This window comes from Ahaetulla prasina, chromosome 1 (genome assembly GCF_028640845.1).
Source record: "Ahaetulla prasina isolate Xishuangbanna chromosome 1, ASM2864084v1, whole genome shotgun sequence".
Lineage (NCBI taxonomy): Eukaryota > Metazoa > Chordata > Lepidosauria > Squamata > Colubridae > Ahaetulla > Ahaetulla prasina.
In genome coordinates this window covers 62,762,921-62,789,208 of record NC_080539.1, presented here as the reverse complement: position 1 = coordinate 62,789,208, position 26,288 = coordinate 62,762,921, and the positions used below count along the sequence as shown (strand labels likewise).

The 26,288-nt window shown below is 39.0% G+C and overlaps 1 protein-coding gene across 1 annotated transcript in view; it reads right to left on the bottom strand.

Moving 5' to 3' along the window:
- The window catches only part of DNAH14 (dynein axonemal heavy chain 14), a 279,895-nt gene that overhangs the window by 185,229 nt on the left and 68,378 nt on the right, over positions 1-26,288 (bottom strand). The window contains exons 16-26 of the mRNA XM_058169855.1: positions 25,112-25,505; positions 22,111-22,301; positions 20,765-21,010; positions 20,341-20,462; positions 18,373-18,544; positions 10,405-10,509; positions 10,093-10,211; positions 7,159-7,233; positions 6,585-6,672; positions 5,077-5,324; positions 2,805-3,033 (exon numbers count right to left, since the gene is read on the bottom strand). Of these exons, the coding sequence (XP_058025838.1) occupies positions 2,805-3,033; positions 5,077-5,324; positions 6,585-6,672; positions 7,159-7,233; positions 10,093-10,211; positions 10,405-10,509; positions 18,373-18,544; positions 20,341-20,462; positions 20,765-21,010; positions 22,111-22,301; positions 25,112-25,505 (1,989 nt within the window). The remainder of the gene's footprint in view (positions 1-2,804; positions 3,034-5,076; positions 5,325-6,584; positions 6,673-7,158; positions 7,234-10,092; positions 10,212-10,404; positions 10,510-18,372; positions 18,545-20,340; positions 20,463-20,764; positions 21,011-22,110; positions 22,302-25,111; positions 25,506-26,288) is intronic.

The window sequence follows — 26,288 nt, the reverse complement described above, 5'->3', positions numbered from 1 at the left end:
TCACCACCGCACATCCACCCAGAAAGCAGACCCACACCACACTGATCATGAAGCACGACCAAGGACCAGAAGCCAGACCGCAGCTGCAACATTAGCCATTTCAAACCCTCCAATCCATTCATGCAGCAGACTGACACCCACTATGAAGATGTAGCACGACCACAAAGCCAAACAACAGCTATGCAGCTCACCAGCTCAAATCCCCTGCAGCACAGATTAGACTGAGCACAACCAAGCCCCCACCAACACAGGACACACCCCAGCCAATCAGAGCACAGAAAAACCCCATCCAATCAGAGCACAGCCAAGCTCCCACCCAATCAGTTCAAACCCCACTAGCAGTTAAAGGAAGAAACAGCTGCGATCACACATTGCTCCCAGAAGCACGAAGCTGAAGCCTGAAGATGACGAATGAGACTTCGTCGAAACGTCGCCAAGACACTTCCAATTTTACACGGGAGAAAACCCGAACAACCAAAGACCTATATACAAACACCCGTGAAAACCTCAGAAAACATATATATATATATATATATATATATATATATATATATATATATAAATATATATATATATATATATATATATGTATGTATGTATGTATGTATGTATGTATGTATGTATATATATATTTGGCAATGCTAAACTTACATAAAACACATTCTAAATGCAGGATTAAAAATAAATATTACCCTAACTTTTCTGGAGATCAAGATGAGACAATGAAGTCTCCCATCACTATTATATTAACTATGGATTCAAGCTAATCTCTTAGTCTAAATATGAAAATTGCATGTTTATTTTTCATAGCTTTATAAATCCTCTATAGCAAAATAAAGTATCTTTCACTAGCAACCAACAATTTATTGAAAATGCACAGTAAGGAATGAGAGCAATTTTATTTCATTTCCACACATGTGAATTCAGTTTAGCCTGTTAGCTGAATATTAACATTACAAGATAAAAAGTTAAACTCTACTATCATATATATATAGTGTCTAACAAATTAAAATTGCTGATCTGCTCAAATAGCTGATTACATGTTAATTGTATTTGGCCAAAAGATGTCAGTAAAATTTATACTCAAGATCACCTATAATGAAAAGTGGACATTATTTATTTATTTATTTATTTATTCTTAAGCATTTCCTAAAATGGCTTACAAAGTTTAATATTCACCTTAATATGTTAATCTTCAGATTCAAGTATCTAATAAAACTAAGAATTTTTATGACAAAAAGCTGAAGCTAGTGCTGATGTAAGAAAAGAGAGCATAAGACATAATCTGAAAATGAAAAAGGCACATACATGCACATCTTTTTGGATACCAAGATAAAAAGTTATCAAGATAAAAGGGGGAGATAAGGAATGTACACCAGAAACATGAGGGATGGAGTATTCTGGGAGTCCCTAAAGACTTGGCTCTTTTTCCAAGCCTGGATTATGGTGTCTGTAGAATCCCTGTTCAGCCTTTTTTCTGAAGGTTGAGAGTGCTATTTTTATTCAGGCAATCATGTTGCTTTAATTGTTTTTTAAATTTATGTATTAGATAAACTTGTATATTGGAGCCATGGTGGCACAGTGGTTAGAATGCAGTATTGCAGGCTAATTCTGCCCACAGTCTGGAGTTTGATCCTCACCGGTTCAAGTTTGATTCAGCCTACCAACCTTCCGAGGTCGGTAAAATGAGGAGCCAGATTGTTGCGGGAAATATGATGGTATTGTAAACTCCTCAGAAAGTGCTTTAAAGTACTATGGTGTGGTATATAAGTCTAGATGTTATTGCTATAATTAAAGAGGATTTTTGGGAGTTACGCAACCTTAAAACAGCTAATAAATACCTAAATGGCAGCTTGTAAATCAGTACTGCACAAAGCAATTTAACTCAGCTAAGTCTGCATTACTAATACTATCAGTCTTCTCTTTGTTCCCATCTCCTCCCACTTATGACTGCATGACTGTAACTTTGTTGCTTGTATCCTTAACAATTTATATTGATATTGTTTCCTAGTATGACTTGATTGCTTATTTGTACCCTATGACTATCATTAAGTGTTGTACCTTATGATTCTTGATGAATGTATCTTGTCTTTTTATGTACACTGAAAGCATATGCACCAAAGTCAAATTCCTTGTGTGTCCACACTTAGCCAATAAAGAATTCAATTCAATTCAATTCAATTCAATTTGGGACTTAGAGAGTATTTTAACTTACTGTACCTGTGTATGGTTTGCCAATTGCACAGTGGCAGATAGGACAGCACTCCAGAGAGTTATTGGTTGCCCTTTCCCCACAGCTTTAAGAAAGTTCAAAACATTCTTAAAGATCCATCTCATCCTGGGCACCCTTTTTTTGAACTTTTACCATCTGGCAGACAGTGCAGAATAATATAAACAAGGACAAATAAGCTGAAAAACAGCTTCTCTCTCAGGGCAGTAACTATATTGAACTCTACTATATAGTGCAATACTAATGCAATATCAGGTTTTCAAATCAATTGTAGAAGAATGAGAAAGAATGTGAAAGAATGAGAAAGAATGTGAAGATGTGTATTTGCGTTTTATTTTTATAGTTATAATGTACATTGAAGATGGCATTTAATTTCGTTGTATCAGGTGCAATGACAATAAAGTAAACTTAATTTAATTTATAAGATATCAGTTTGTAAGAATTTGGAGGGAAATTGAGTAGCAAATGGCAGCACTGTGTTGTCCTGAAATATGTATTTGCTATGAATTGTGTATAAAACATAGTACAAATTTTTTTACAAAAAGCATTTCTTGATGTAGAATATAGTACTTACTTTTGACAGATCTTTAACTGTCTCTGTTTTTCCTGTACCAGCTGGCCCAGCAAGACAGCATCCTAGATTTAATTGTAGTGCTCCAGTAATGGTTAACCAACATTGATCAGTAAGAGGTGTGATAACCAATCGTGGAGAGCAGCCTAAATATTCATAACCATATTCAAAGGAAGCATAACCTTGAATAACTGTACACAGGTTGCATTCATGCCATTTGTAACGCAATTGCCTAAATAAAACATGTTTACATAGCAGTTAATCACTCATATGGATTATCAAATGTTATAGGTATCATATTATACAGGCATAAAAATTCAGTATTGTAAGAATTGAATTTTTCAGTATACAAAAAGCAATCCAAAAAATACAAAGTTAAAAGATTAGGAAAATGAGGTATCTGGGAACTGGTGTGTTATAAAAATTGAAATACAAGATCAGGAATGGGGACTTCTCCATTATTCATCCAAGCGCCTGAAGTCATAACAAGAAGCAATGGATGGAAACTTATCAAGGAGAGAAGCAATCTAGAACTAAGGAGAAATTTCCTGACAGTTAATTAGAAGAACAACTTGCCTTCAGAAATTTTGAATGCTCTAACACTGGAAGTTTTTAAGAAGAGATTGGATAACCATTTGTCTTACATAGTATAGGGTTGGCTTCCTGCCTGAGGAGGGGTTGGACTAGAAGACCTCCAAGGTCCCTTCCTATTCTGTTATTCTGACTCCCAGGTTCTAAGCCTTCCATAAGGCATGGAAACCAGCTGGATGATCTTGACCACTCATTTCCTCTTACTCTTAAATGGTATCAGACTTTGTAAATGGTGTCTGAAGAAGAAAACCTGTCACATTATGCATTTTCCATACGAACTAGGTGAGCAAAGGGAAAAACAAGCAAGGACAAATTCTAAGAAAAAAGTACAATGAAGTATCTAAAATCAAGCTTTTATTTTAGTGACAGGAATGTGAACATTCTTTCAAGTATAAACATCCTGCACTGGCATGAGTTCATCTCGAGATCAAAGTAAGCTTTTATGCATAATACACTGCTTCAAATGTCTTATTAATGTGAAACATTTACATTTAAATGTCAATATAAGCCAAATTTTTTTTAAAAAAATGATCTGTTGGAAAAGACAGTGCAATTGTATGTTATTGAATTACTCTTTGCTTTTTCATGCAGTGGAAAATACCAGGATGGTTTATGGTAAGTTACAGTTATGTTAAATAGTAAGAAGTAAGTGGTTCTTAGTACTTTCAGTACTTTGCTCCATACCAAGTGCATCTGTTCTCAAGGGCTGGAAAGAAGCCAATGTGACTAGATTTTTTTTTAAAGGTCACAGAACAAGAAAAGGCTAGTTAGCTTAACCTCAGCTATGGAGACAACATTTGAAAGTATCACTAAAGAGATTGTATTGAGAGACATAGATCCCACCTCACTAAAAAGAAACAAACACTCCTACAAAATTGCTAACAAAATGTCTACACTTTTAAAGGGTAAGATTCCAGCATGAATATTTAGGGAACAGAAATAGAAGTATCACACGGTTGTAACTCCCAAATGGTCTTCAAGAGCAGGCACACCAGTAGTGGGTTCTAAGTGGTGTTACCAACGGTTTGCTTTGCACACATGTTTTGTGTGCGATCACCGTGTGCGTGCTCGCTTCACTTGCAAGCACGCCAAACTTTCAGCACTGACTGGCTAAATAGCCGAGGCATTGCAATCCGCTCTGCTGCACCTTTCAGCTGGGCTAAAAACAGAGGAATGAAGGTAGGTAATATAATATAATATAACAACAGAGTTGGAAGGGACCTTGGAGGCCTTCTAGTCCAACCCCCTGCCCAGGCAGGAAACCCTACACCATCTCAGTCAGATGGTTATCCAATATTTTCTTAAAAATTTCCAGTGTTAAAAATTTCCAGAGGCAGCCAGGAGGGCCCAGATGACAGTATGAGCAAACCGGTTCACTGTCACTTCAACATCTCTGCTACCGGCTCTCCTGAACAGGGGCAAACTGGTAGCAACCCACCACTGAGGCACACATAGTGTTACAGTAATTCAGCTAAAAGATGACAGGCAGTGATTTCTGTATATCTACTTAGAACCCCTGAGTAAAATGCATGAAGTCAATTTATGAACACACATAAAAGGGAATGAAAGAATATTGCATCTGAAATCAAGTATCTGCTTTGCATATTATATTTACATTTTGGTTTATTTAAAATACTTATTCTTAAATATATCTTAGCATTAAAGCATATATCTTAAATTATACCTTGTCCATTCAAAATCTTTAATGCCAATCTCTTGATCTATCAGTAAAGATAATATATCTCTATTATGGATAGACAAAGAAATCAAAGCTTCTAAAGTGCTTTGCTTGTGGTAGGGAAGGATATCTGATGCTATCTCTGTAAGTTGCTCTAGAATGTTGATCAGATCATCCAGGTCTTCTATCATCTCCTTTTTTGAATTAGAACTCAACATAGCTGCTTCACATTCCTGAGAAAACTTTATGTGACTCTAAAAGTGAAATACTACATTAGTAATGATAATAACTTTTTAAATTATTTACTTGTATTTACTTGCAAATAATGTAATTCTTGAGATAGGAGAGTATTTAAACATCCTTCAGAGTATCCCCATTAGACTAAGGCAAGGCAAGTCACGTTGAAATGTATTTCCCTTATTCCTTAAACCAAACTTGAGGAAAGGGAAAGAAATCAAATTTAAGTGCTAAGAATAGAAGCAACAAAAAATATTCCAAATGTGGTGGAACATAGGATAGGAAAAAACAAGTTGAATCCTAATAAGGCAGAAGAACTAGTGGTCCCCCAGACAACTACACCTGGTTGTTTGTTAACTACTATACTTACACTGGGTAGGGTTATACTCCTCCTGAAACAGCAGGCCCACAACCAGGAGTTGTGGTTGATACATTAATTGCAAGCCTCTTTAAAATGGGAAGTCCTAATAGCAATCATTCATATATTGGACACCTGGAGTTCCAATTTGGCAGTATACTTTACATGGGCTTCCTAGGCTACTCAGAAACTTCAATTGGTGCAAATTACAGTGGCTCACATCTATGTTGTAATATGTACTTTTTTAAATCAACAAATAAGAATAATTTTTTTCATATCCATACATTTCTCAATAGTCTGCTAAAGAACAAAAATCTGTTCTGTACACATTTACATTTACTGAACACATTTCTGAAATATTGTTCATTGTCATCTTTCTAAGCAGACATAACAAATTAATCTTTAGTAATTTTTGCATTCATTCTTGCATTCTCCCTCTGTATAGGAGAGTAATACCAACATTCTTTCCTTAGGGACAGAGGCAGTTTTCACTTACATGTCATACAGCCACTCCAAGCAATCCACATGCATATATTATTTTTTCTCCAGTTACATCTATACTTACACTTTTATTTTTTAAAAACATTCTTACAGATGTTATAACTCACTTTTCTTCCAATTTTTCTTGAACATTGTTATGGTTTTCTCTAACTCCAACCTGAGGACCTTAGTTCATCAAGTTGTCAGACCACAAACCACACACAATCAATCATTTAAGGATGACCAGGCAGACTATCAGCAAAAGTAGATGAGGGTGGATTCAGATGCTGAGAGCTAAATCCTGGCAAGCCTCTAGACTTTTGCTAAAGTTGTCTAGTTTTATTTTTATTTATTAATTTAAAACATTTATAGAGCCACACATGTTCTAATCAAGTAAATGTATAGTTACTATAGTTAAATAGTACTATATTTTGCTTACCACAATCAATATCACCTGTCCTGGGTGGGTAAAAAACCATTCTTTAAATTCCATTTGATTCCACTCTGTAATTCCAACTTCTATAAACCTTAAAGTATATTATATAGTCAGAAAAACATGAAATCTTTGAAAAATTACCTTTTACAAGTTACTAAGCCATTTCCAAGTTATTTAAAGGAAAATTATTGATAATAATTATATTTTTCAAGAGACAGGGATATATTGCTCATAATATAAAATTCCCTTATAACATTAATATTAATATTTAGCATCCTACATACTACAGTATACTGATGACAAAGAATTGCCACCAATAACACAAAGTAGAGAGCATGCTGATCTCATTAATATATTCTGGTCCCAGGATGGGGACCTAGAAAATTATTCAGCCCTTCAATTTGGTTCTTCATCTAAATGATCATGATTGCTCTCAATTGCCAATAAATATTTTAAAGATGAGTTTGTTTTGAACAAACTGCATATCAATTTTAAAAAAACCTGATGACTTTTTTTTGTAATAGAAAAAGTAGATCAGTTATATTGGTAGCTTTCCATATGATTAACATATACTTACTTTCTTACCATATTGCAGATGGTATTCTCAACATTTTTAAGCCATTGTTCAACAGAACCTCTAATACGAACACCTCTATGAAACAGAATTTCAAAATTCAAGTTTTTAGGAATAAAGATGCATTTTAATGTTTCATATTTCTATAAATTAGTAAAAATACACCTTTCAATGGCCAGTATCAACCATTTGAAAACAAAAATATATTTTGAGGATAAAACTTTATTTTGTCCTGAAACTAAACCAATTTTTCAAGAACAAATAGCAGTTTGCAGATTTGTGTTCAAGCCTAGGGGACTGTGGAACAGAGTCAATTTTTTAGCTCTGTTGAAGGCTTTATATGATTATCTAGCTGTATGTCTTTATTTGTTGTTTTATTTTAATATTTAGTATTTTTTACTGTTGTATCATGTACTTGAGATCGATGGCTATATAAATTTCATCAGGAGATTATTTTCCCTAGCTTTGTGAGGCCCATTGTTGGAGATTCACTTTCAAAGGTTAGCACACACAGCATGTAAAAGCAACAGTGGTTGGTTTCTACTGCTTCGCTCTGTTTTAGGCAAATCGGTAGCGGTAGTTTAGCCTGGGTAGCGATTGCTGGCTGGCCATGCCCCTGAACCAGTAGCCCAGTCATCACTCACTTGCCCACCCCGCCCACACAACTGCTGGGAAGTGGCTGTCAAAGAGGCAGCGGTTGGGAGGCTTTTCACAATCGCATCAAAAAAGAAAAAGTCTCCCAGCTTTGTGGTTGTGCATGCATGGCCGGTGCAAAGAACAGGGCGCAACAGCAGTGGCTTTTTCAGCGACCTTTGGTAGTTTTCAGCGGCCTGTGGGCAGCCGCCACAGCTGCAAAGCTGGGGGGCTTTTCACAATCGCATCAAAAAAGAAAAAGTCTCCCAGCTTTGTGGTTGTGCATGCATGGCCGGTGCAAAGAACAGGGCGCAACAGCAGTGGCTTTTTCAGCGACCTTTGGTAGTTTTCAGCGGCCTGTGGGCAGCCGCCACAGCTGCAAAGCTGGGAGGCTTTTTCTTTTTTGATGCGACTGCAAGAAGCCTCCCAGCCACCGCCTCTTTAGCAGCTGCTTCCCGGCAGCGGTGGCTGGCTGTAGGCCACCAAAAACTCGCACAGGTCAGCTTGCCTTCCGGACTCTAGACCAGCCGCTGCGGGAGGAAAGTAAGCAGCCTGAAGAAAGAGGCAGTGGTGGGGAATGAAGCAGGCCTAGGGCAGGGGAGGCTGAAGGAAGGGAAATGGGGCGATGTTTGCAACTGGCAAAGGGAGGGTGGAGTGGAATGCAGGAGGAGGCCTTTGATAGATTAGGCCAGGCCTGGGCAGAAAATAAATAGATATATAGACATTCAAAAAAAATTCCTACCTTTTTTTGTGGCCATGGCTAGGTGGAGTGGTCATGTGACTGAGTGGCCATGGCTGTGAGTGATGGCCATGCCCACTCAGTCACATGACCACCAAGCCATGTCCACTAAGCAAGCAACACCTACAGAACCGTTAGTAAAACTTTTTTGAAACCCACCATTGAAAAGCAAGCACTCTTTCCCTCTTTTATCATTTCTTCCCTCATGTCTTCTCTGTATTATGAGCAGGAAGATAAATGCAAATGTGTTAAGGGAAGGGAGGGAGGGAGGGAGGGAGGGAGGAAGAAAGGAGTTATGATTGTGGCATTGTGCATGAGAATTAAAGCTTAAAATGCTTGAAAGTTGGTTAATTGTTTATGATGGAAGCATGTGAGATTCTTTTGCATGCAAGATTTTTCCCCCTTTCTTTACATAGTACCCTTTTTTATCTACCCGTATTTTTCAGAGTATAAGATAAGACGCACTATAGTTTTTGGGGAGGAAAAATTCTACCTACCAGGTATTCATCTGGCTAGTCCCAGCACATTAGTTCGCTTGCTGATTTTAAGGCCGGGGCTGGATGGGGCGTCAGCTTCAGCTCATTAGTTCGCTCGCTGGTTTTGAAGTTGGGGCTGGTTAGGGTTGTGCTTCTAAAGCACAGCTGATTGTTGGAGGAAGCAGCAATTAGAAAATCAGGCAAAGCACAAAAGATCGCTTCGCTCGTGTTGGGGCTGAAAAACAGCTTCAAAAGCACAGCTGATCCTCATAGGGAGCTCCCATGACTAAAGCAGGCAAAGCGCGGAAAGGGTAAGAGAAGGCAGCAGCTGTTCTGGGTAGCCATTTTGGGCACCACGCGGGGTTACATTTGGGCACCACGCGGGGTTACATTTGGAGTATTAGACGCACCCAAATTTTCAGCCTCTTTAAGGAGGGAAAAAAGTTATACTCTGAAAAATACATTACTTCATTTTAAAAAAATTATTGGCCCTTTGGAATAAGATTTCCCCCGCAAAATTTGAAGAGCTTCCACCCTCTTGGTATTTCAAAGGGCCTTGAAGATCTGAAAGTGCCTTAAACATCTGGCTATTTGCTCAGGTCTTTTTTTTTTTTTGGCCATCATTCTTTCATCTTGTGCTTTTTTATAGTTCTTTGTTTTTAAATGTTTTAACAATTGTAAATTGTCCAGAGTTGCAGGGAGTTGAGTAGTATATAAATTAGATTTACTGTTATTATCTGTTCACAACAATGTGAAATCACAGTTGTTGGTTCTTTAGCTATTGGCTTTCGTATGCACTGAGTTATTCTCAAGAAAATCATTAAGTGGCTTACAATACATAGACAGAAGTTCGTTATTTAATTGAATGATATTAAATAGTTCCTATCCATATCACTCATTTATAACAAATTTAGTATTGTATACTATACTCTTCTTTACATGTTATTGTAACACTGGCATTTTATTAATTCTTTTTCTTGGAATCAAAAATATACTGTAAAATTGAAAAAATGCTTGCATGTCTGTGAAAACATTTCCTTACTGCATCTGACTTATATTTGATCAATTTAAAGTAACAGCATACTGTACTTTGGTATTAGAAGAATCTCTCCTTCAGCAGATCTGATCATTAAAACCACTGGAGGTGTCTGATGTTGCGGCCGTATGTATAACTTCCTCACATTTGCAAAACATTTCATAAGATGAGGCTGTATCACAGATAATAGGCAACATTATTTATTTGATGTATGAATTAGAAAGTAATGATAAAAATCATTTGTTCACAAGTTAAAATATTAGAAAGACAATAAAATCTAATAGTAATTAGCATAATATTAAAAAAGACATGATTGCATTAAAATGGCTAAACTGACAGCTTATATATATGATATTGAACATTACCTGAACAACATCAGGACTCTTACTTTCAGCTACTATTTCAAGGAGTTCTGCATTGCTGAGAAAATAAAATCTTGGAAAAATCATACGTTTAACTTCAAGATGCTCCTGACAGAAAATTAGAAAGTAGATTTTTTAAAATTAAAAATAATAAAGTGAAATAAAATTATAAGCTCTATAATAAATTTGTTTTTCACTGGCTTCAGTTTTATCAGAACCACTTAAGTGAAGTTTTTATTTCAAAAAAGACAGTGCGGCTATGTAATTTTTGTAGATAAGGTGCAGGTAAATATTTAAACACCTCTCCAGGTTGCAGACAGTCACACCATACCACTAGTCATCAAACAGCTAGTCAGCATGTCAGTCATTATAGTTCAACTAACTGTAAAACTATACTCTCAAACAGCTCACAAAATGCCAGTTGTGAATTTTAACAATTGGCTCATATGAGATATTATGAGCCAGTTCCAGCACACCACTGCTCATACTGAAGACACATGATTTTTACATGCAATATCAATATAAAACATGTAACTGCAGTACATGTCATTTTCACCCACTAATAATTCCTTGGTTAGCACAATAAACTAGAACTTTTCATATAAATTGTTATTCATCTACTAGTTCTTAACTTTTTCATAGCAATATAAAAAATCGAATGGGGTCTTTATTTAATTTGGACACATTAATGTACTTAAGAAATCTAAAATTTGTGAAATTCAGAATACCCTGATCCATATCATTTTTACAAATGTGTGAATTAAAGCCTAATCTTTCTTTGAATTTCACAGATGTCTGAATTTTATAATGCTGTTCTTCTTTCTAAAAAGTACTCAGATGCAACTTGGAATTAGTGATTTCAAGATAAAATATCACTGCTCTTTGCATGTCAACTCCAGGTCCGTGGGCTCCACAAATGACCAGCAGCCAAGGGTGGGATGCAAAGCTTTAATTAGCAAACACAGCCAGAACGTAGGACAAGATGAGTAACAGGGTCAAAGTCAGCGCTTAGAGCAGCCGCCTCTCAGCACTTTTTATACAGTACTTCCTTGTTAAGCCACCATCTAGCAGCTAGCCCCCATCCCCATCAGCTATTTGCTGGATTTTGCACTTCCCGCCTTCTTTGGTGCATCTCTGCTTTCCCCGGTGTGTTCCAGGACATCATCAGATGCTGCCCAGCTATGTAGGAAGGCTGCCTGCCTCCCGTGCCTCGTGGATGCTGCCCGCCGCCCAGACTACTTCCAGCCACCATCCCAGGAGTCATGGCAGGTAGCTCTGGCATTTGCATATCCCCCTCTCCCCCCAATGGATGGCAAGTCCCGTCTGGGGCTTGACAAGTGGCTCCCCTTTATCAGGGGTCCACCTGCAAGGGAGAAAGCAGAGAGGTTAGTGTTGTCAGTAATGTACTCCGGTCCCCCTAGCTTATTCGGGTATTTACGGTGAAAACGTCTTAGTAGCCATGCGGCATGTATGTCTGGTGCTGCCACCCAATTAGCCTTGGTATACGGGTACCCCTTCCATTGCACCAAATATTGGACCTTTCCCTATGCAGTCTGGAGTCCAATATTTTGTCTATCTCATAGTGAACTGTTTGTATTGGTCCTGGCGGGTCAGGGAAGTCACTGATCCGTTCAGCTGCTACAGGTTTCAACAAGCTACTATGGAAGACAGGGTGTATCTTACCCAGTACTGGTGGCAGTTTTAGTGCAACTGTTGCAGAATTGATCACTCAAGTTATTGTAAATGGTTCCAAATACTTTGGACCCAATTTTTTACTTGGCATTCTGAGCTTCAGGTATTTTGTGGATAGGTAAACTCGATTCCCCACTTGGAACGGTTTATGATTTGCCCTTTTCTTGTCTGCTTGCACTTTGTAATCCTCTGCAGCCTTCTCTAAGTCTGTCTTTACCCTAGGCCACACCATGCGGATTCTTTCCGCCCACCCAGTCGGGGTTTCTATGCTGTGGGGTTCTGGTTCTAGTTCTGGGATCACCAGAAACTCCATACCATACACCACATGGAATGGGGAAAGGCCCAAGCTGTGGTGCATTGTGTTGTTATAGACCACCTCCATAAAGGTAGGAGGCTTGAGCAGTCTGATTGCTGGTATGACACGTAACACCGTAGATAATGTTCTACCATAGCATTGGCTTGTTCAATTGCTTCGTTGGTGCTGGGGTGGAATGCCGAACTGAGCCCTTGGGTTGAGTCAATCAATTGCATGAATTCCCTCTAGAATCGAGCAGTGAACTGTATGCCTCTGTCTGATACGATGTGTCTTGGTACCCCATGTAGGCAGTAGATGTGTTGTAGAAACAGGCCCATTAGTCACCGCGCCGACAGTATGCCCTTGCATAGCACGAAATGTACCTGCTTCAAGAACAGATCTACCACCGTCCATATCACAGTATGACCATTGCTATTCAGGAGGTTGACTATGAAATCCATAGCGATTTCCTTCCATGGCTTATTCAGATCAGCTACAGGTTATAATAGACCAAGAGGCTTTTCTATTCTTGGTTTGGCTGATGCACAGGTCGGACATCCCTTCACATACTTCTCAATGTCCACCCACATCTGGGGCCACCAGAACTGTCTTTGTACGAGATACAATGTCTTCAGAAAACCGAAATTGCCAGCTGATGTGGCAACGTTTCAACACAGCTATCCGGAGGCTGCTAGGGATATACATTTTCTCCCCCTTCCAGGCCAACTCCCCCACACCCGCTGCGATTTATCAAGGTCTGGTTATACACTAACCAAGGGTCCGTCAGTAAGGCCGACCTTAGCTCATTTTGAAATGGGTTGCTTGGCATCTTACCAGTTATCACACCTTTCACTGGCTGATCAGGTGGTATGAGAGGTTCTACAATCTCCTCTCTTTTGCTATTATATTGGGGCATAACGACAAAGCGTCAGCCAGGAAGTTTTTCCCAACCGGGATGTAGTTCAGGTGGAACAAGAACCTCTGGAAATACTGTGCCCACCTCAGTTGTTTTGGGGATAACCTCCTCAGTGTTTGGAGGGCTTCCAGGTTCTTGTGATCTGTCCACACCTCAAATGACTGTGGGGCTCCCTCAAGAAGATGTCACCAAGTCAGGAGTGCCCACCTCACCGCGAATGCTTCCTTTTCCCAGATTGCCCAACCCTGTTCTGTGGGCGTCAATTTTCGAGAAGTGTAAGCACAGGGCTGCAATTGGCCCTGCCCATTTTTCAGTAACAGTACAGCCCCTACAGCCACATCACTGGCATCTACCTGCACAATAAAGGCCTGTATTGGATCAGGGCAGGGGTGAAATTCAAAATTTTTCCCTACCAGTTCTGTTAGCGTGGCTTGGTGGGCGTGGCAGGGGAAGGATATTGCGAAATCTCCATTCCCTCCCCACTCTGGGGCCAACCAGAGGTGGTATTTGCCGGTTCTCCGAACTACTCAAAATTTCCGCTACCGGTTCTCCAGAACCTGTTAGAACCTGCTGGATTTCACCCCTGGATCGGGGTGTTTGAGGACCGTTCAAATGCAAAAAGCCTTTTGAGTTTCTCAAACGCCTTTTGACATTCAGTCATCCACCTCAAAGGCTGCCCTGGTCTTGGTTTTGTTATGGTGGGTTTAGTCCGCAATAAGTCCGTCAAGGGCAACGCCATCTGAGCAAAGGAGGGAATGAACTGACGGTAGAAATTAGCAAACCCAAGGAAGCTTATCCGGTCCTCGGAGCTTGTCATTCTAACACTGCCTGCACTTTTCAGAGATCCATTTCCACTCCTTCCTAGGATATATTCTATATCCTAGGTAATCCAATCTTGTTCGGGGAAACTCACATTTTGATAGCTTCACAAACAATTTGGCTGCCAACAACTTCTCCAATACTTGACGGACCAATAGGGTGTGCTCTTCCATCGTTTTCGTATAGATCAAAATGTCACAAGAACCCCCTGATACAGGTGTTCATGCAGGACCTCATTAATCGACTGTATGAACACTGCAGGGGGCCCCTGTAACCTGAATGACATGACTTGGAATTGGTAACTCCCCAGGGGACAATTGAATGTGGTCTTCCACTTGCCCCCTGGTTGGATATGAACCCTATAATAAGTTTCATGTAGGTCAAGTTTTGTGAAGATGTGGCCAGTCGCTAAAGTAGCAAGTAGGTCTTTCATTAACGGCAGCAGGTACAGATGCTCCATGCACACTCCGTTAAAGCCACGAAAATCAACGCACAAACACAGCCCTCCCGTCTTTCTTCTCTCTGAAAAGGACGGATGCTGTCATCTGAGACCTACTGGGCTTAATGAAACCAGGTTTTTATCAATTTATTGTCTCAATTCCTCAAGTTCTTTTGGAGTTATTGAGTACATGCGGGGGTTTTGGCAATTTGGCCCCTGGGATCAACTCTATGGCACAATCAGTCGATCAATGAGGGTGTACCACCTCACACTCCTCCTCACTGAATACTGCAGTCAGATCTCCATAAATACTAGGGAACCCTAGACTTGGCTGATCTAACACAGGTGTTGTGACTCGTCCTCCCTCCTCTCCTCAGCCGGGCCCCTCCCGTCTCCAACCGGGCCTGTTATCAGACTCCGAGTCTGATAATGAAGATGAACGGCCTGTCATGCCTCCAGCCCCCGGCCCTGGCCCCAAGCTCGAAGAGGATTCCCAATAAACCTCACTCATACAGTGTGTGTTCCTTTGGCTCAGCCGTCAGAGCAGGACGTCAGCCAGGTGCTGGAATTACTCGGCCCTACTCCCTCTGACCCCTCCCTTTCCCAGAAGCTGCCAGCAGATCCAGACAATTCAGAGTAGGAGGACCCTCGCTTCCAGAGATCTGAGAGGCAATGCCAGCAGAAGGAAGGGAGGGACAGGCCTGGATAAATGCTGAGTCATGGAGCCACACCCCACAGCCTATATAAAGGACCTGCTTTTGGCATTCCAACCTTGAGTCAAGCAAAGTCTTCTCGAGTTTGCTGATACCGGACCCTATCGCTGAAGTCACAACTTGGACTCCTGCCTGCCCTGATAAACCTCACAGGAACTTGGCAAGCTGCAGAGGCTTCGTTGCCAAGTTTGTCACGGACTTCCTTGACTCGTTCGTCAGAGTGGGGGATGGGACACGACAACAGGCTTTTCACCCATCCTAGTTCCCCCTCTTATCTGGTCAGTCGCAGGTGGCTCTGGGCCAAGTGACAACCACAGTTTCCGGAATCCCCCTTCCCACCATATTGTGGGCTCCAATTTGTCTAGCCACGCTAAACCCAGGATAATGGGCTTGATCATCTTTTCAACTACATGAATCGGATACTCTCTTTATGTTCCCCCATTTCTAACTGAACCAGTTCCGTTAAATGGGTAGCTGGCGCTCCCCACAGCAAAGACCCATCCATCTGTTCGAATTTAACAGGGGTTCTCAACTGAACCGTGCGGACTCCCAGTTCGGTCACCACAGCCCAGCATATCAAGCAACGTGTGCATCCTAAATCCACCAGAGCTCTGTATTTGATTCCTTTAGATGTCTGAGGGTTCCAGACTATAACAGGGGTCACGAAAGTATGGATGGGGTCGTTCACCATAGGGTTTTCTGGATCCTCATTGTTGCTGTCCCCGGATACCACCGGGAACTGCCCTGAGCTTGGTGTAGCTCCAATCTCCCTGTTTGTTGTCTCCACACCTGCAGGCAGAGTTTGCATCACCTGGGAACGTTCAGGCATCGCTTAAGTTCGTCCCCTCGCTCTTTCCCCACTTGGTGATGGTTTCTGGGCTGGTGTTTGTGGAATCGGCATGGGGCACTCCACCACTTGATGTCCCATCTTGTTGCACCTAAAACAATGGAACAATGGCCTCCAGGCCCAATCAGTAGAGTCGGGAACTATGTCAACAGTTTTATCTCTCATGGGGGCAGAACCCGGTCCATCAGGTGCTTAAGCTGTCCCGTATTCCTCTCCCCGTGTTCTAAACTCTCACAGTCCCACATCTAGGTCTATTGCTGCCCGAAACAAATCGGCCAGCCAAGGAGGTAACCCTCGATACACACAGGCCTGCCAAATATCTCGGTCTAATCCCAAGCAAAATTGATGAATCAGGAGGCACTCTGGCCATTCCCGTAAACACCCGGCAATCTTCTGGAACTCACGTGCGTAGTCTTTGGCGGACCGGCCCTTCTGCTGCAGTGCAATGAGCTCTCCCTCCACTACTTGTGCACTTGATTCATCCTCAAATCGGGAGCAGAGAGCCTCCAGAAAACGGCCCATGTCTAGCAGTTTCTGTGCATGGTTGCTGTGTAGATCAGTCACCCAATCCGCTGCCTCCCCTGTCAATACTGATGTAATAGCCACCACCATCACCCATTGGGAGGGATACAAATCCATGTGGTTTATCACCTGACTGAAGAAGAGGGCCACTCAGTCAGGGCTTCCGTCAAATGTGGCTTGTATCGCTGGAGGACCCCAGAGCACTTGCCAAGGCCACATCCCTGGGGCCCACAATGGAGCTTGGTCTGGTGTTCCAGCCATCCGAGCAGCTCTTCTATACCCCCTTGTCCATGGCACTGGGCATTCTATAACTCTGCTGGGTGCCTGGTCCCTCCGGAACTTTGGACTAGCAAGATGGAAACGAATCTCCGAGCCAGGATCCGGAGCTTCCTGCCATGACACAGGAGGTTCCAACCCCGTAGCCCAAGGCTGCCAAGACAGAGCGTCACGAAAGCTGGCCTCCTAAAACCATTCCCGCAGGATGTCCATCATATTGGGGCCAGTCCCCATGGAGTAGCTCCATTTCCTGTCCTCATCCTCTGTCCAACGTCTCTCTCCATCCCTGGAATGAGGTTCCTGCATGGGGGAGTGCTGGCATCCTGGGGCCAGCAATGGCAATAAGAGCTGAGCTATGCCACCATTCTCCAGTGGTTGTCCATCCAGGCCTAGCTCTCTGGCCTTGATGACCCTCCTCTGGACACCCTGCACCCGGTATTTGCTGGACCTTGGGTCTAACCACGTGCTTGTCAGTGCCCTCCTGCGCCTCCTCTTCCACTGGGCTTTCCTCTGCCACCTCCTCCGCCACAGGTTCCATCTCTGAACCCTCTGTAGATGTTCCCTCCGCCATACTCCAAGCCTTCTGGCTTCCAAACGAAATATTAGTGTGACGGAAGCGCTGACTTTCTCTCAGTTTGTCAACTCCAGGTCCGTGGACTCCACAAAAGACAAGCAGCCAAGGGTGAGATGCAGAGCTTTAATTAGCAAACATAGCCGGAATGTAAGACAAGGCGAGTCTTGGGTCAAAGTCAGCGCTGAGAGCAGCTGCCTCTCAGCATTATTTATACAGTATTTCTTTGTTAAGCCACCATCCAGCAGCTAAACCCCCGCCCATCAGCTGTTCACTCGATTTTGTACTTCCCACCTTCTTCAGCGCATCTTTGCTTTCTCCGATGTGTTCCAGAACATCATCAGATGCTGCCGAGCTATGTAGGGAGCCGGATGCCTTTCCTTCATTGCTGGCTGCCTCCCGTGCCTCGGGGATGCCGCCCGCTGCCCGCCTACTTCCCGCCACCATCCCAGGAGTCATGGCAGGTAGCTCCGGCATTTGCATCTCCCCCTCTCCCCTCAATGGATGTTGAGTTCCGTCTGGGGCTTGACAACTGCATTATTTACAGTATTGTGCTCTTATTTGTATTATTTTTTTTTGTATTTTACTCTGAAAGCAATTGCCAATACTAAAGAGACAGGCAAACTGACAGGTTTGTGTGTGTGTGAATAATAAATTTGTCTATTGCCATGACCTAAGAAAAAGAGGCCAGTCTTAAAAGTGCATCCCAGTTCCTACCTATTCCTCTTTGCAAGAGGAATAAAGCTATAGTTCCTACAACAACAGAATGCTACATGTAGAGTGCAGAAGCTAGTCTATGCTTCCTACTTTTTCCTGTTTACAAAATGTTATTCATTGTGGTTCATGATTCCTTGCCAGATATTAGAGATTCTTTGACTTACCTCAAGAGCCTTCTGTATTTTTTCTAGTGATGCATTGTTGCTCTGCAATATTTCAAAAATTCCACTTGTTGTAGTTGCCTTAGCAACATTTGGATTCTCTTCTGCAAATGTCATGATTTCTTTCCATTTGTTATCAACTACAGAGAAGAGACTGGCTTCTCCTGGAAGTTGTCTGTTATTAAATCATATGTATATGAATATGTATCTGATACATACCCACATAGTAAAAAAATCTAATAACCCAAATTTAGATTTAGAAAAAAATATATTAATACATTAGACAAAGAAAAATTTTATGCTAATTTTCCATAGCCAAAAGTAACTTAGAAAGGAAAAAAACCAGCAATAGTAACATGCATGCAATATCACATTTGAAATAAAAAGAATACAAAATTATTTGTAAAAGTAATCAATATCTAGCATGGGTAATTACATTAGAACAGAATTTTCAAACTTTTCAGTCCCTAGAACCTGTCATCTAAAAATATCCTGGAATTTCAGATCTAGAAGTAAAGCTAAGTGATAAACAAGTGTCTGTGCTTTATGTATAACACTTTTCCATATATGTAGAAATATGTGCACATGCATACTCCTCCTGCAAGAAGTAGCAGCAGCACAATGCTCAGGCATAGATCTTGAGCACCAGGACCAAATGGGATATTCCTTAGGAAAAGCTGCTCCAGAAAAAAGGGATAGTCATATTTGGTAAGGGTCCTTTGATCTTTTCTGATTTGCCTTGGATGGTGCTCAAATGTGGATTTTGCAAGAATTTACAGCTGTATGCTCAAAGGGCATTGAAGGAGGGACTCATCACCTGGATTATATGCATGGTCTGGTCCGGTACAAGTAGTTCAGCAAAACCAGGAATGAGCGTGAACGCTCTTCCACAAAAATATTCATGACTACCATTTGAGATCCCTTATATTATTTTATATTTAAATTATTTTAATGTTTAAAGTAACTCCCTAATTTCTCTAGAAAACATTGATTATTGGCCAAGTTGGAGATATAAGAAATATCTGCTACTAGAGGTAACTTATATATAACAACATTTATGTATTGTTTAAATGCCTTTTAAAAATTCAGAATCATTACAGAAATATATACCGATACATATTAACAATTATTGTGCAAACTATTTTGAACTCAAAGCAGCTGTTTCAAGCTGAAAATGGGATATTCCAACTTCACTTGAAGATTACTGAATTTTACACTAGTCCAATAAGGTCAAAATAGCCTATTTTGAACAGAACTGCTTTGAATTCAAAATGATTTGCACATTGTTAGTATAGTAAACATCTTTTCATCTGTCAAGTACACAGTGTAATATGTTCAACTTATTTTCATGAACTTATTTTACATAACTACTAATGACACATATCAGAAAACAGCATTTAATTAAAATGCAGATTATCGTAGTTTATGCCTCCTCAGGGGTTTTTGTTATATGGTTTTACAAATTATATTATTATTCCTTTTATTTTAATCTTTATACATCACTAAGAATACTTTGGGGAAATGAACAGCTATATAAATTATATTAAATGAGGAAACACTAGTAATGTAATTTATTGCATTCCAAAGCATTGCCACAGCACAATATGCAGCAGTGGCTTTTAAGTTTTTTCATCTCACAGCACACTGAGTCACACATCTCATATGGACTTCCGGAATTCCCATGATGTCCCATGGGGAAGTCAGGTGATGTCATATGTTATTGGACTCAGAAAAAGAAATGGAGGCAGTCTATCCAGGTAATGTCATTGAAGAAGAGTTCTGGCTGTGTGGCTGCATTTCCTGTCATTTATTTGTGACTCATTGATGCAACACATATGTGGACTTTTCGCAGCAGCACAGAAATGAAAACTGCTGATCTACAGCTAATGTTTCATATTTTAATATTTATTCAATTTGTATTTTATTTGGGTTATAATATTAAAATATAATTACCAAAGCACTTAAGCATACCTTTTTATTTCTGGAGCCTGAAAGATTGGTTCCAGATAAATCCAGTGTCTCTGACAAGTTAACCATTCCTCCAGAGTACAAGAAATGAAGTTTAACTTATGATCCCAAGCATGAACAAGATTCTACCATTAAAAAAAAGCAGAATAATTATCATCTGAGGCAGGCAAACAATCTGCTCTTTAAATAGAAATGGGGAGGCAGGACATCTTTTTTAATATTTTAAATTTGATAATTTAAATTTGATAATTTAAAATATTCACTTGCCACTATCATAAGCAAAACACAACATTTTAAACTATACTGATTTTTTAAAAATAAGTTATTTCTGATTTTTCTCAGATATTCCAAATGGGAACCAACTATTTGTAATAATTGAGCATCCCAATATTCAAACTATTTCACAACATCCTCAAAGAAAGATTACCTTAATTGGTTCAACAAAACAAGAACTTTTAATGGTTGAGATTGTCATCAGAGACTCTTCTAACAGAGTAGTTATATCTTCCACAGATGAAATAATACAAATACTAGATGTTTCAGTGTAATAGGGACATAAATGGAAATCTGTTTTCTGCCAAACGCCAATTATTTTTTTCAACATTACTTCAAGAGTTGTTTCTTTGGAAGCTCTTATGGATATTTCATTAATATCTTTTCTATACTGAAACATCTAAAGAAAGAAATAGGAGATTCACTAATGTAAGCTGGTAAACAAAACAAATGATATAAATAGTTAAGATGCACATTCAGCAATGTGAATTTTCAGAAATATGTAAAAACGGAGAACCATCCATTATATATATTAATCATGTCTTGTAGAAAATAAGCACATGATCACTGCTGACTTTGTCATTGCCATGCTCTCTAGAGGAACTGTGCATACTCTTAATTCATAGGCAAAAAGATGCTTTGCAATGCGTGGAAATATGAGCATAACAACAAGAGTCGCTTGACAGTTAGATGGGCAGCATATAAATTTAATAAATAAATAAGTGCAGCCATCCCTTTTCCCAGGGGCATGCAACTAACCCTCCAGAACTGCCATTTGATCCCAGAAAAATATGTATTTGTTTTCAATAGTAGATGCATGTTGTATTTACATCCCTATGCAATCCAACACACTTTTTGCCTTCAGATCCAAGGCACTGTGCAGATCCAAATCATGCAAATATTTTCTACAGAGATGCAAAAGATCAAGGGCCACATATTTCAGTGGTAGCATATTTATCAATGTTATCAAAAACAACTGTATCACAGCATGGACAAAAGCACTGGAGGCAGTGTGTTATCTTACATTCTTCTCCACTAGTAGAAATCTGTATATATATATAAAAAATGAAAGCAGTTTTAAAAAAGTTGCTGTAAATCTTAAACTCTTTTTTTGGGGTGGGGTGTGTGTGTATATGTGTGTGTGTGTGTGTGTATGTTTATGTGTGTGTGTGAACAATACTCTGAGAATATGGAAAAAGGAATCTGGAAATCCCTTAAAACCTATTTGAGATTATGCATAGTATCCAAAAATGTATAAAAGCCTAATATAAGAAACACATATTCCCTGTGTACATGCATTACTTCCTTCAAAAATGGCCAGAATTCACCCGAAACTCAAATTGATTAACATTAATAAAACACGGAGAAAATGCTGTACATTAAATGGAAAATCTAAGAAAATGTTCACTTCAGACTACAAAAATAGGATGTGTGCCAAATAACAAGCATAAACATATGCTTTTAGAAGTGGCATTTCTAAATTATAAATCATAAAATTACATTGAGTTCCAGGATCTTCTCTAGAGTAAGTCTTTTATCCCAAGAAATTGATTCTCCAACAATATTCTGTATTGTTTCCCAATGCCTTCGTTGAAGACTAGGATTCCTTAAAGATATGATTATAGGCAAAGATTCCTTAAAATCCATCAATGATTTCTTCATAATGGGTAAAATAGTATTTTCTGGCAAGCCTTCAAATATGAAAAAGTTACATCAGAACACTTTTCATAAAATATTTGAAATTTGAGCTTTTGTTGATCTTTCTTTACATAAGATTGTTTTGAATTTTTGAGAGACTTCTCCTTGAAAGTATAGACTCACAGAATGTCAGATTTGGAACAAACCTTGGAAACCAACCACTCTGTTTAAGTCCTTTCTCAGTGCAGGAATCCATTAATGCAACACAACCAACAGAAGACCATCCAGACTCTGTTTGTGCATTTCCAAAAACAGAAAAGCCACCATCTTATGAGGTGGCCCTAATGTGCAATCAAATCTACTTCCAATTTAAACCCATTATTTCTTTACCATTTTTCTAGAACAATTCTTATCAATTCTGCCAATTTTCTACAAGGCATCTCTTTGAAGAAAGGTATAGTGTCTCTTTATAGCCTCATTGTCTCCCAGCTAAATATATCTAACAATTGAAACCATTGATACTCTTGATATTGCTGTCTAGATGATAGTCTGTTCCCTCTCCCCACCCGTAACACACACAAGATTCACTGTGCATTTGACTGATTCAAATCTTTTTTGTATTCCTATTATTTTTTAATACTAAACATATTAATACATTACTATTCCTTGCAGAAATTTCCCTTTATAATAGGTTCCCTCAAAGAGCAGTCCTGAGTACTTTTTATACCCTTCCTTTGAATGTTCTGATTCAGGGTTTTGGGTGTTATTGTTATTCCAAGTCTATAAACCATTTGTAGCCCTTGATGACATTGTGTGTTCAAAAATTAATGAAAGATTAATTAGTATTTTGTCTGGAGGGTCCTCCCATTACCTAAAGTTAAAAATGAATATGACTGAGATAATTATTTAGGCTTGCTCATTCTTCTCATCCTTGTAGTATGTCTCTAATTATCTTCCAGACCTGGCTTGCCCCTATTTCCTTTGTTCCAACCTCAGATTTTAATAGATGATCATCTGATTCTATGACCAATTATTGATATTATAGCAATAGTCCCCGATTTTCATTTGATGAAATTTTACAGGATCTTTGAATTTATGACAGATGATACAGCAGCTTCATTGGTATATGCCTTTGTTTTTTCATACCTGGATTACTGGAATAATGTTCTGGTAGATGTTCCCTATTTCTATCTTGATCCCAGACTAGAACAGTATTGTTCAGGCCGTTCTGAGCCTTCCATACTATTCTCATTCTTTTTTTATATATAGTGCATTGCTGTTCACTGGTTCCCTCTTCAACCCAGAGCCCACTGGCTCTTGTATTTAGATTATCTGATTACAAATACCTCAGTATCTTCCTGCCTTTACTTTGTCCTACAATGCTATTCATTCCTTGCTGTATATTCTTCTGGGCAGAGCTTCTAGTTATGGCTTCCAGGTTCTAGGCTTCAGGCGATCTGGTTGTCTGACTCCAGGTATAATGACAAGCTGAACAACTTACCTTTCTCTTTTTACCCTTTTTGAAGATCAGAACGCTTTATTTAATCCTTTGGTATATCCGTGTAATCCAGGATTTGTTGAAGATCATAATAAAGGACTCAAGAATTATATCCATAAAATAAAAGTATAACTTTTAAGAATCTTGATTTGGTCCTGGTATCTTAAATTCATAGTGTATATGATGGTCAGGCACTTCTTCATAACCCCATTACTTACCTTTCAGCCATTTGAACAAAATTCTCTTGAAAGAAGACTGAAGCATAGCAAAAATACAAATAGAATGAGACTATTGCCTTACACACTGTAAGCCGCCCTGAGTCTTCGGAAAAGGGCGGGATATAAATGTAAAAAAAATAAAAAAAAAATGGAAAAGTTCTACTCCTTCCCCCATCTCAATCTCTCTCTGTCCTGTTACTTACTATCCTTTCATTTTTCAACCAGTGGGGCCATTCCTTCCTTTTTTCTCATTTATAACTGATATAATGAAAACTATTTTTATGTCTTTAGCTTCCTTTGTAAGCCTAACATTTTTGTGCTGCATGCATGGCTTTATGGCACCTTTATGGCTTCTTTCTGCAGATATTAGCAACTTCATAATGTGTTTCTTTGATGATTACACATATCCTCCATTTCTCATTCATTTTCCTTTAAAATCATAGCCCAATCAAAAGCTCATCAACAAATCAAATGCTTTGTAAGATACCCTCTATTTTTCCCATTGATATGTTGCCCAACTATACTTTCAGTATCTAATTTTTGACATGTTTCCAATTCTTCTGTGTTCTGTTTGTTGATTTCTATTGATAGGATAGATCCTGCCTAGTACATCTCCAAACTTATTGAAAATAGTTCTTCTGAAACCTAATGTGCGCATATGGCTATGCTCCAATTTTTCTTTTCTATCTTTCTAACGCCCTATGACACCAATCGATTGTTGGTTTTATATTAAAGATTTTCACTATACTCAATTATGATCTTAGTTACCACAATTACTTCTATTAGCTAGCACGTGAATATTCACTAATACATCACATAACTATAATCCAAGTATGCATGTAAAAAGTTTTAACACAAAATCATTCATCTTCAAAGTTTAAAAATCATTTTTATGCAATAAATCAATGAAAAGGGGGGTAAAATTTGCAAAAGTGTGACTTGTATGATCTTTGTATAAATAAAAATTTTGTTATCAATGCATCAAATCAAAATAATCTCACAATTAAAAACAAAAAAGATAGACTTCCTTTAATAACGTTTTACCATTTTGCTAAAACAAAATTGGTCATCACTTAATTTCAAAATAATTTTAATTCATAAAATATTTTGTTTCTATTAATTCACAATTATTGCAATTATCATTTACCTTTTTCAAGAATATGAATTCTCTGCATGAATCGGTTAACCTCAGTTTGAATTACATCTACATCAAGATTCCAAAAAATTGTATGTTTCCACTTAAAGATACGTTTTGCCCAATCTTCATGTGAGTCCCATAACAATTTACGTAACTGTAGTTCACCTTCAATTTCTGAGAGTTCAGCATTCACTCTCTGAGAATCTCCAGCCTGACTTCTGTGAGACAGTTTTTCCACAGACAATGATTTCATGTCACCAATAGCACCATCAAGCACGTGCTGATAATTTGCATAATTTAAAATTTTCTCACTGATAATTCCTGCTTCTTCAATAAGATTTTCAATCATTTCTTTAGCTGTCTTAGGCAGGGTTTCACTAAGGAGGAGGACAGGATTTCTCACCTAAACAACAAAACAAATGACAATTAATGACAAAGAAATAATTATAGTTGGGCAAAATTAAGGAAAATATTTTTTAAAAAATCCAAATTGGTCCATTTTACTGAACAAAGTTACCTATATTCTCTTTTAGAGCAACATACATTCTCTCTTTCTCTTTTCAGAGAAGGATGGCTATGCTTTTATGTATAATTGGGTGTGATAGGATTTCACAAAGCCCATAGTTTGGTGATTGCTGCTTTGATTTTATAATAGTACTACTACATAGAAAAAGGCTGCTATTACTATCGCTGTAAACACTAAAATAAAGACAACAGATTTGAAAGAATTATCACCCCCAAAGTGGAATGCATTCAATTTCCCAATTAGCAAAAGTAGACAGTAGAGGGAAGATTAAATTCTCCTAAAAGCAGGAACTTTTTTCATTATTGTTAAAAAGTATGAATCAGTTTTTGCTTATCGCATTGCATTGGTTTTTAATGAATGTTATTTCTAAGCCTAGATCAGGTTAACATCAGCATTTCCATTCTGTGTAAACCTGAAATAGAAATAATGACATTTTTAAAAAATAGAAAAAACTCTAAGATCATAACAAAATCTGACAAGGGTGGAATGGAGGTAGTGCAATCATCTTGGCTCTCCTTGACTTCTCAGGAACCTTCAATACCATCGAACTTGGTATCCTTTGGGCCGGTTATAGAACTTAGGACTGTGCAGAGCTTCAGGGTGGAAGATGTAAAGGACCCAGACCTTATTGTTTGTGGATGATCTGTCAGGAAGTCTTTG